General features: G+C 37.3%; 1 protein-coding gene across 1 annotated transcript; it reads left to right on the top strand.

Annotated features, from left to right (window-relative positions):
• The first annotated feature begins 1,004 nt into the window (after positions 1-1,004).
• On the top strand, positions 1,005-1,934 carry LOC123388868 (olfactory receptor 14A2-like). The gene is given in 3 exon segments (XM_045069239.1): positions 1,005-1,178; positions 1,180-1,687; positions 1,690-1,934. Coding segments are annotated over 3 exon segments (927 nt in total).
• Positions 1,935-12,327: the final 10,393 nt, after the last annotated feature.

The raw sequence follows: 12,327 nt of genomic DNA, 5'->3' as shown, positions 1-12,327 counted from the left end.
AACAGTAACCAACAGAAGAGTCAATGAAGGTCAAATATTAGTCCTATGTCTTGTAGATAAACAAGAGGGAGGGCAGAATATGTCTGTATAAGAAGTATAAAATTTATAGTTGACCAAGCACATTCAAAGGACTTATCCAAGTAGCCATAGGTGTTCTCAGGGGGGAAAGGGGAGATAACGGAAAAATGAAGCAGGCGGCATTCTATCTTGAGCAGGCTGGGCATCCCAGCTGCTCAGCTTCAAGGCCATATATCTTCCTCTCCCCCAGAGGCCTGTTGCAGTATCTTTTTTTCTTAAGGCTGTATCTAAATGTGCTTGGTAACTAGTAAAATTTCCCAAGGGTTATATTTTAAGTAATATATTGTTCTGAGGGGCAGCTGTAAATATCAAATAAGAATGGCTAGTGTTCCTAATATGTTATTAGGAATCTTAAAACTATAAAGACATAGAAATTTGGGTTGTCTATAAGAAAGCAAAATGATTATGCATGACACAGTAATAGTGTGATATAAATACCTAGTATTTTAGAACGATTTTCTTTTTCTTTTAAGATTTTATTTATTTGACAGACAGAGATCACAAGTAGGCATAGAGGCAAGCAGAGAGAGAGGAGGAGGAAGCAGATTCCCCACTGAGCAGAGAGCCCTATATAGGGCTTGATATCAGGACCCTGGGATCACAACCTGAGCCAAAAGCAGAAGCTTTAACCCACTGAGCCACCCGGGGACCCCTAGAACAATTTTCTTAATCAACTTACATACACCTGGTAGCAAGTTGAGTTTGAAGCTCAGAATTAGACATAACTCATATGAAGACTAATTGTGTTCACACATTACTTATGAAGCCCCTTTACCTTAAAAAAAGGATGAAATTTTTGCAGAAGCATGTAAGATGCAGTCTATTTTTAATTAAATAATTGTGTATGTCAGTATTATTCTTATTCAATGTGTAAATTGATTTTTTAAATATTTATTTGTGCCAACAGGCAGTGAAGAGAATCAAGCATGACCAATGTCACCTTGGTGGCAGGATTTCTCCTTGTGGGGTTTTCTAATATCCAAGAACTGCAGATATTATATTGGGTACTCTTCCTCATGATTTACCTGGCTATCCTAATGAGTAACCTTCTCATCATTACTCTCACTACCCTAGAACTGCAGCTACAAACACCCATGTACTTTTTTCCTGAAGAACTTATTTTTCCTGGATGTGTTCCTTGTGTCTGTTCCAATCCCCAAATTCATTGTCAACAGCCTAACTTACAACAATTCCATTTCCACTTTAGGATGTGCCTTTCAGCTACTTTTAATGACTTCCTTTGAAGCAGGTGAGGTAATAGTCCTCACTGCCATGTCCTATGACTGCTATGTAGCTATATGCTGTCCCCTGAACTATGAGGTAACCATGAATGCTGGTGCCTGTGTACTGATGGCAGGTGTTTCTTGGGCCATTGGGGGGCTCTTTGGAGCTCTGTACACCACTGGCACATCTTTTATGCCATTCTGTGGCTCCAATGTGATCCCACAGTTTTTTTGTGATGTGTCCTCATTGCTAAGGATTTCTTGTCCTGAAACACTCCTGGTAGTTTACACAAGTATTGGAATAGGTATTTGCTTAGGCATGTCTTGTTTCATCTGTATTGTGATCTCTTATGTTTATATTTTATCCACTGTGCTAAAGATTCCAACCTAAAAGGCCAATCAAAAGCTTTCTCCACATGCTTTCCCCATCTCATTGTCTTTACTCTTTTTATTATAACTGCTTGTTTTGTCTATCTCAAACCATCTGCAAATCCACCCTCAGTTATTGACAGGCTGCTTTCTGTAATCTACACTGTGGTACCTCCAATACTTAACCCTATAATCTATAGCCTGAGGAACAAGGATATGAAACAGGCTATTATGAGATTGCTGCACAAAACTTGTGGCCATTAGTCATACTCTATTTAACACTGTCTGAAGTCAGTGCTCTAGTGCCTTACTGATTACAGTAGGATTTCTCATCAGAATTTCTCATTCTTAACTGCAATGGCTTGAGAGAAAAGGGTAATGTATTCACATATATGTAAGGAAATAAATGCTCAAGTGCTAAATTGACTGTTTCAAAGGTTGGATAATAACATTATAGCCAGCTAACACATATGTGTCAGGTTTCTCATTCACTGATCTTCTATGACAAAGAATGTCTCCATTTGTGGTATAACTTTCTAAAAAAAATTTCCTTCTGTTTTTCATGGTGTTTATAATTTTTGTCATTGAATAACTCATTTTCTCTATTTTATTCACTGGAAATTTTTAAAAAAATGAGACAACTTCAACAAGTAAAGTACTATAAAGACCATGTGAGGTGAGATAAAAACTTACACTTTACTTTCCCAATACATCAGACCGTCTAGTGTTGAAGAAAACAGAAAAATAATAAAAAAATAATAATGCAGTAGGCTAAGAAGCATTCTAGAGTTGTACTTACATCTGTAAGCAATACTCAGGAGAGGCACCTAAAATAAAGACAAAATCCTGGAAGGAGATACATCCCAGCACAATTCCTAAAGATAAGTAGTGGTCAACTGTTAAAAACAATAATTTTTGCATTTCTACTTGTCAATAATTCAGAAAGTTCTTTACCTCTCTTTGTGTCAGGATGAAAATTTCTAAACTGAATAAAAAGAAGCTATTAAATATAATTGTAGCAGAAGTTTCTCAGTTGGTAAAGGACTTTCTTTTGTCTTATTCATGAAGGCCTACAATATATTTTTATTACCTTATATGTAGTCTACACAGAGATTTATTTTAAGATTTTATTTACTTATGTATTTTAGAGAAAGAGCACACAGAGATAGAATGAGGTGGAGAAGCAGACGCCCCACGGAGCAGAGAGCCAAATGTGAGAGTTGATACCGGGACCCTGAGATCATGAATTTAGCTTAAGGCACATGCTTAACCAACTGAGCCAGCCAGGTGCCCCTCTACCTAGAGATTCTCTGTCTTATGAAATAATCTTCTTGACTTTACATATGACATTATTCTACTGTTTATTATTTAAGGGAAAAAAGGCAAACATTTCTTATATATTTTCAATCATGTTTTCCTCTTTATTTTTTTTTAATTTTAAAGATTTTTATTTATTTATTTGATAGAGAGAGATCACAAGTAGGCAGAGAGGCAGGCAGAGAGAGAGGGGGAAGCAGGCTCCCCGCTGAGCAGAGAGCCCGATGTGGGGCTCGATCCCAGGACCCTGAGATCATGACCTGAGCTGAAGGCAGAGGCTTAAACCACTGAGCCACCCAGCTGCCCCCATGTTTTCCTCTTTAAAAAAAAAAATTCTTTTCCGTGTTCCAAAATTCATTGTTTATGCACTACACCCTGTGTTCCATATAATACGTGACTCTATAAATCTTAATACTAATGTTTTATTATCACTTGAATTAAATAGATGATTGATATTGCTTCTCTGGCACATATGATCTCATTTAATCATGCCGCCAAATATCTTCTGACTAGCTTTGATTGTTACCATGCCAATATTGATTGTAAATGTATACATACATTTTATCATAAGTGATAAAATATAACTCATATATGTTATTAATTAATTTTCCCCATGGGATACATAGAAAAGTCCTCATTTATTTTTGTTCTCTACCCTTAAGGAAAGATATGGTGAATGTAATTAGATATATTTGATATATATTGCATCAACTTCCAGAGTTACCTGGGAAATCTTAAAAAAAAAAAAGATTCTTAGACTGCCCATGGTAAAATTTATATTGACAAAATGATATTGTCTCTAATATTTAAGAAATTGTATGCTTTATGGAAAATCCCTAGAGTTATTTTAGTTCTCTCACTATCTATAGTGCATCTTTATCAACAGATAAAACACCAACTAAAAAGCAATTTTTTTTTCTTTAAAAGACTGACAGCTGGTAAAAATAGAAGGAATAATTGTGTCACAAGATAGCTAAGCAAAAATCAGTAATGGACAATAAAACCTTCAGTAGAAAAGTTTTAAGAGAATGCGGTATTATCATAATGACAGGTGATAACTTAGACTGAATATTTCAAGCTGAAGAAATATGAAAATGATCTGAAGAAAAACTTTCTTATTTTCTTATGAAGCAGACCATAAAACCCTCATATGAGGGATGCCCTCTGTATTCCCAGCAGGAAGGAATATCCGTACCTCCAAAGATGAAGGAATGCAGAGAGCAATCTGAACAAACAGACCTTACTATTTTTCCCATTTGCTTCACTTAGCTCTGACTCTTTCTCCTATCTTATATTTCCATGACTTTCTTTTCTTTATCATACCTAGCATAAAAACTCATTTCCAACCACCTATTTGAGCCTTCATTTCTTTTTGAAAGCTCTCATGTGACATAAAACTTACATTAAATATTTTTTTAAATATTTTTTTTTTCTTGTTACCTGGGTACAAGGCAAGAACTAAAATGGTAAGGGTAAAATATATTTATTGCCCCCCTAGAGTTCTGACACCTGAAAAATAGATAACTGTGACACCAGAAGTAAAGAAGTTAATGAATTCATAAAACTCCTCAACCACAATCATGCAGAACAGAAATTAATTACATCAAAGTAAATGAACTTGTGGCAGGTGTAAGATTATAGAATGGCAGAACCTAAGTTCATCTCATCCCACATTCACAACACAAGGAAATAACTGGAGACCGATCTGAAGACTGGCAGAACAATGTCCACAACTACATGTAGAAACAAAGCTGCATTTGAGAGGTTAGGAAGGGCATAAGCAGTGGTCAGGAGCTGCCAACAGGAGGAAGATAATTATGGTCATGGAGATGATAGTATCAGGAAGAACATAGGGAGGAAACAAATGCCCATAAAATCTGGCTTTTAAAATCATAGGGGCTGAATTCTACGTTTTGGTATAATAAGTGGAACTTAGAGCCTGTAGTTTTAAAAATTATCTGACTCAGCACTGGGTGAGTCAGGAAGCGGACTGACAGATGGGCATCAATTCTTCAAAAGGCAACAACTCTAGGAGAGGCAACATAGAAACAATATCTTGCATAAGGTAAACAATATTCTATTTATACTGAAAATGCATGGATGCACAAACATTCATCATGCAAATGGATGTCCAAAAAATGAAAGAGTAACAATATTTATAGAAAATAAATAGACAATAAATCAGAGAATATAACAAGACATAAAGAAGGACCCTATAATCAACACAGACGGGACTGGAAGAAATTATGCTGAGTGAAATAAGTCAAGCAGAGAGAGTCAATTATCATATAGATTTACCTACTTGTGGAGCATAAGTGATAACACGGAGGACACTGTGAGAAGGAGAGGAGAAGGGAATTGGAGGAAATCAGAGGGGAAGAAGAACCATGAGAGACTGTGGACTCTGAGAAAAAAAAACAAACTGAGGGTTTTGGAAAGGAAGGGGAGTGGGTAGTTGGGAGAGCATGGAGGTGGGAATTAAGGAGGGCAAGTATTGTATGGAGCACTGGATATGGTGCATAAACAATGAATTTTAAAACCCTGAAATAATAAAATTAAAATTAAAAAATAAAATATGGAAAATAATCTGTATATACTTATGTTTTAAATATGTTCGTAGTATTATGTTACTAATTATTTTTATATTAAGATCTTGCATTTTACTACCCCAAAGAAAATTTAAAAAAAATTTTTTTTATTTCTTTCCAGCGTAACAGTATTCATTATTTTTGCACCACACCCAGTACTCCATGCAATCCACGCCCACCCTAATACCCACCACGGGGTTCCCCTAACCTCCCACCGACCACCCCTTCAAAACCCTCAGATTGCTTTTCAGAGTCCATAGTCTCTCATGGTTCAGTTCCCCTTCCAATTTTTCTCAACTCCCTTCTCCTCTGCATTGACTCTTGTCCTCCATGCTATTTGATATGCTCCACAAATAAGTGAAACCATATGATAATTGACTCTCTCTGCTTGACTTATTTCACTCAGCATCATCTCTTCCAGTCCCTTCCATGTTGCCACAAAAGTTGGATATTCATCCTTTCTGATGGAGGTATAATACTCCATAATGTATATGGACCACATCCTCCTTCTCCATTCATCCATTGAAGGGCATCTTGGTTCTTTCCACAGTTTGGTGACCATGACCATTGCTGCTATAACAGATGGGATAGAGATGGCCCTTAATTTCACTACATCTGTATCGTTGGGGTAAGTAGTGCAATTGCAGGGTCGTACGGAAGTTCTATTTTTAACTTCTTGAGGAATCTCCACACTGTTCTCTAAAGAGGTTGCACAAACATACATTCCCACCAACAGTGTAATGGATTTCCCCTTTTGCCACATCCTCTCTAACACGTGTTGTTTCCTATCTTGCTAATTTTGGCCATTCTAACTGGTGTAAGGTGATATCTCAATGTGGTTTTAATTTGAATCTCCCTGAGGGCTAATGATGATGAACAATTTTTCATGTGTCTGATAGAGATTTGTATGTCTTCATGGAAGAGGTTTTTGTTCATATCTTCTGCCCATTTTTTATATGATTGTGTTTTGTGTGTGTTGAGTTTGAGGAGTTCTTTATAGATCCTTGATATCAACCTTTTGTCTGTACTGTCATTTGCAAATATCTTCTTCCATTCCGTGGGTTGCCTCTTGGTTTTGTTGACTGCTTCCTTTGCTGTGCAGAAGCTCATGATCTTGAGGAAGTCCACAAAGTTAATTTTCGCTTTTGTTTCCTTTGCCTTTGGAGACATATCTTGAAAGAAGTTGCTGTGACTGATATTGAATAGGATACTGCCTATGTTCTTCTCTAGGATTCTGATGGATTACTGTCTCATTTTGAGGTATTTTACCCATTTTGAGCTTATCTTTGTGTACAGTGGAAGAGAATGGTCGAGTTTCATTCTTCTACATATAGCTGTCCAGTTTTCCAAGCACTGTTGATTGAAGAGTCTGTCTTTTTTCCACTGTATATTTTTTCCTGTTTTGTCGAAGATTATTTGACCATAGAACTGAGGGTCCATATTGGCCTCTGTCCTCTGTTCCACTTGTCTATGTGTCTGTTTTTATGCCAGTACCATGCTGTCTTGGTGATCACAGCTTTGGAGTAAAGCTTGAAATAAGGTAATGTGATGCCGCCAGTTTTATTTTTATTTTTCAACATTTCCTTAGTGATTTTGGGTCTCTTATAATTCCAAACAAATTTTAGGTTTATTTGCTTCAGCTCTTTGAAAAATACCAGTGGAATTTTGATTGGAATGGTATTAAAGGAATAGATTGCTCTAGGCAGTATAGACATTTTAACAATGTTTATCCTTCCAATCCAAGAGCATGGAATGGTCTTCCATTTTTTGTCTCTTCATCAATTTCTTTCATGAGTGTTCTGTAGTTCCTCGAGTACAGATCCTTTACCTCTTTGGTTAGGTTTATTCCCATGTATTTATGGTTCTTGCTGCTATAGTAAGTGGAATGGATTCTCTAATTTCCCTTTCTGTATTTTCATTGTTAGTATATAAGAAAGCCACTGATTTCTGCACATTGACTATGTATCCTACCACATTATTTAATTGCTGTATGAGTTCTAGTAGTTTGGAGATAGAGTCTTATCGGTTTTCCATATAAAGAATCATGTCAACTGCGAAGAGGGAGAGTTTGACATCTTCACTGCCAATTTGGATACCTCTTATTTCTCTTTGTTTTCTGATTGCTGTTGCTAGGACTTCTAATACTATGTTGAATAAGAGTGGTGAGAGTGGGCATCCTTGTCGTGTTCCTGATCTCAATGGGAAGGCTGCAAGCTTTTTCCCACTGAGGATGATATTTGATGTGGGTCTTTCATAGATGGATTTGAGGAAGTTCAAGAATGTTCCCTCTAACCCTATACTTTGAAGTGTGTTTTTTTTTGTTTTGTTTTCTGGTTTTTTTAATATAATTTTTTATTTTTTATAAACATATATTTTTATCCCCAGGGGTACAGGTCTGGAAATCACCAGGTTTACACACTTCACAGCACTCACCAAAACACATACGCTCCCCAATGTCCATAATACCACCCCCTTCTCCCAAACCCCCTCCCCCCAGCAACCCTCAGTTTGTTTTGTGAGATTAAGAGTCACTTATGGTTTGTCTCCCTCCCAATCCCATCTTGTTTCATTTATTCTTCTCCTACCCACTTAAGCCCCCATGTTGCATCACCACTTCCTCATATCAGGGAGATCATATGATAGTTGTCTTTCTCCGCTTGACTTACTTCGCTAAGCATGATACGCTCTAGTTCCATCCATGTTGTCGCAAATGGCAAGATTTCATTTCTTTTGATGGCTGCATAGTATTCCATTGTGTATATATACCACATCTTCTTGATCCATTCATCTGTTGATGGACATCTAGGTTCTTTCCATACTTTGGCTATTGTGGACATTGCTGCTATAAACATTCGAGTACACGTGCCCCTTTGGATCACTACGTTTGTATCTTTAGGGTAAATACCCAATAGTGCAATTGCTGGGTCATAGGGCAGTTCTATTTTCAACATTTTGAGGAACCTCCATGCTGTTTTCCAGAGAGGTTGCACCAGCTTGCATTCCCACCAACAGTGTAGGAGGGTTCCCCTTTCTCCGTATCCTCACCAGCATCTGTCATTTCCTGACTTGTTGATTTTAGCCATTCTGACTGGTGTGAGGTGATATCTCATTGTGGTTTTGATTTGTATTTCCCTGATGCCGAGTGATATGGAGCACTTTTTCATGTGTCTGTTGGCCATCTGGATGTCTTCTTTGCAGAAATGTCTGTTCATGTCCTCTGCCCATTTCTTGATTGGATTATTTGTTCTTTGGGTGTTCAGTTTGCTAAGTTCTTTATAGATTCTGGACACTAGTCCTTTATCTGATATGTCGTTTGCAAATATCTTCTCCCATTCTGTCAGTGGTCTTTTGATATTGTTGATTGTTTCCTTTGCTGTGCAAAAGCTTTTGATCTTGATGACATCCCAATAGTTCATTTTTTCCCTTGCTTCCCTTGCCTTTTGCGTTGTTCCTAGGAAGATGTTGCTGCGGCTGAGTCGAAGAGGTTGCTGCCTGTGTTCTCCTCAAGGATTTTGATGGATTCCTTTCACACATTGAGGTCCTTCATCCATTTTGAGTCTATTTTCGTGTGTGGTGTAAGGAAATGGTCCAATTTCATTTTTCTGCATGTGTCTGTCCAATTTTCCCAGCACCATTTATTGAAGAGGCTGTCTTTTTTCCATTGGACATTCTTTCCTGCTTTGTCGAAGATTAGTTGACCATAGAGTTGAGAGTCTATTTCTGGGCTCTCTATTCTGTTCCATTGATCTATGGGTCTGTTTTTGTGCCAGCGCCATGCTGTCTTGATGATGACAGCTTTGTAATAGAGCTTGAAGTCCGGGATTGTGATGCCACCAACGTTGGCTTTCTTTTTCAATATCCCTTTAGCTATTCGAGGTCTTTTCTGGTTCCATATAAATTTTAGGATTATTTGTTCCATTTCTTTGAAAAAGATGGATGGTACTTTGATAGGAATTGCATTAAATGTGTAGATTGCTTTAGGTAGCATAGACATTTTCACAATATTTATTCTTCCAATCCAGGAGCATGGAACATTTTTCCATTTCTTTGTGTCTTCCTCAATTTCTTTCATGAGTACTTTATAGTTTTCTGAGTATAGATTCTGCGTCTCTTTGGTTAGGTTTATTCCTAGGTATCTTATGGTTTTGGGTGCAATTGTAAATGGGATTGACTGCTTAATTTCCCTTTCTTCTGTCTTGCTGTTGGTGTAGAGAAATGCAACTGATTTCTGTGCATTGATTTTATATCCTGACACTTTACTAAATTCCTGTATAAGTTCTAGCAGTTTTGGAGTGGAGTCTTTTGGGTTTTCCACATATAGTATCATATCATCTGCGAAGAGTGATAATTTGACTTATTCTTTGCTGATTTGGATGCCTTTAATTTCCTTTTGTTGTCTGATTGCTGAGGCTAGGACCTCTAGTACTATGTTGAATAGCAGTGGTGATAATGGACATCCCTGCCGTGTTTCTGACCTTAGCGGAAAAGCTTTCAGTTTTTCTCCATTGAGAATGATATTTGCGGTGGGTTTTTCATAGATGGCTTTGATGATATTGAGGTATGTGCCCTCTATCCCTACACTTTGAAGAGTTTTGATCAGGAAGGGATGCTGTACTTTGTCAAATGCTTTTTCAGCATCTATTGAGAGTATCATATGGTTCTTGTTCTTTCTTTTATTGATGTGTTGTATCACATTGACTGATTTGCGGATGTTGAACCAACCTTGCAGCCCTGGAATAAATCCCACTTGGTCGTGGTGAATAATCTTTTTAATGTACTGTTGAATCCTATTGGCTAGTATTTTGTTGAGTATTTTCGCATCTGTGTTCATCAAGGGTATTGGTCTATGGCTCTCTTTTTTGGTGGGATCCTTGTCTGGTTTTGGGATCAAGGTGATGCTGGCCTCATAAAATGAGTTTGGAAGTTTTCCTTCCATTTCTATTTTTTGGAACAGTTTCAGGAGAATAGGAATTAGTTCTTCTTTAAATGTTTGGTAGAATTCCCCCGGGAAGCCGTCTGGCCCTGGGCTTTTGTTTGTTTGGAGATTTTTAATGACTGTTTCAATCTCCTTACTGGTTATGGGTCTGTTCAGGCTTTCTATTTCTTCCTGGTTCAGTTGTGGTCGTTTATATGTTTCTAGGAATGTATCCATTTCTTCCAGATTGTCAAATTTATTTGCGTAGAGTTGCTCATAGTATGTTCTTATAATAGTTTGTATTTCTTTGGTGTTAGTTGTGATCTATCTTCTTTCATTCATGATTTTATTTATTTGGGCCCTTTCTATTTCTTTTTGATAAGTCGGGGCAGGGGTTTATCAATTTTATTAATTCTTTCAAAGAACCAGCTCCTACTTTCGTTGATTTGTTCTATTGTTTTTTTTGGTTTCTATTTCATTGATTTCTGCTCTGATCTTTATGATTTCTCTTCTAGTGCTAGGCTTAGGGTCTCTTTCTTGTTCTTTCTCCTGCTCCTTTAGGTGTAGGGTTAGATTGTGTACCTGAGACCTTTCTTGTTTCTTGAGAAAGGCTTGTACCGCTATATATTTTCCTCTCACGACTGCCTTTGTTGTGTCCCACAGATTTTGAACCGTTGTATTTTCATTATCATTTGTTTCCATGATTTTTTTCAATTCTTCTTTAATTTCCCAGTTGACCCATTCATTCTTTAGAAGGATGCTGTTTAGTCTCCATGTATTTTGGTTCTTTTCACACTTCCTTTTGTGGTTGAGTTCTAGCTTTAGAGCATTGTGGTCTGAAAATATGCAGGGAATGATCCCAATCTTTTGATACCGGTTGAGTCCTGATTTAGGACCGAGGATGTGATCTATTCTGGAGAATGTTCCATGTGCACTAGAGAAGAATGTGTATTCTGTTGCTTTGGGATGAAATGTTCTGAATATATCTGTGATGTCCATCTGGTCCAGTGTGTCGTTTAAGGCCTTTGTTTCCTTGCTGATCTTTTGCTTGGATGATCTGTCCATTTCAGTGAGGGGAGTGTTAAAGTCCCCTACTATTATTGTATTATTGTTGATGTGTTTCTTTGATTTTGTTATTAATTGGTTTATATAGTTGGCTGCTCCCACATTGGGGGCATAGATATTTAAAATTGTTAAATCTTCTTGTTGGACAGACCCTTTCAGTATGATATAGTGTCCTTCCTCATCTCTCATTATAGTCTTTGGCTTAAAATCTAATTGATCTGATATAAGGATTGCCACTCCTGCTTTCTTCTGATGTCCATTAGCATGGTAAATTCTTTTCCACCCCCTCACTTTAAATCTGGAGGTGTCTTCGTGCTTAAAATGAGTTTCTTGGAGGCAACATATAGATGGGTTTTGTTTTTTTATCCATTCTGATACCCTGTGTCTTTTGACAGGGGCATGAAGTGTTTTAATCAGAAACAGATGCGAGATTTTGTCAAATGCATTTTCTGCATCAATTGAGAGGCCTATGTGTTTCTTCTCTCTTCTCTTATTGATTTGTTATATCACTTTGATTGATTAGCAAATGTTGAACCAAGATTGTAGCCCAGGAATGAATCCCACGTTATCATGGAGGATAATCTTTAATGTGCTGTTGGATCCTGTTTGCTAGGATCCTTTTGAGAATCTTAGCATCCATATTCATCAGTGATATTGGTCTGAAATTCTCCTTTTTGGTAGGGTCTTTGCCTGGTTTGGAGATCAGGTTAATGCTGGCTTCATAGAAAGACTCTGGAAGATTTCCTTCTGCCTCAATTTTTTGAATCAGCTT

This window comes from Mustela putorius, unplaced genomic scaffold (genome assembly GCF_011764305.1).
Source record: "Mustela putorius furo isolate JIRA1106 unplaced genomic scaffold, ASM1176430v1.1 tig00003914_pilon_pilon_pilon, whole genome shotgun sequence".
Lineage (NCBI taxonomy): Eukaryota > Metazoa > Chordata > Mammalia > Carnivora > Mustelidae > Mustela > Mustela putorius.
The sequence above is the reverse complement of the archived record's forward strand: the minus strand, read 5'-3'. Positions and strand labels throughout refer to the sequence as shown.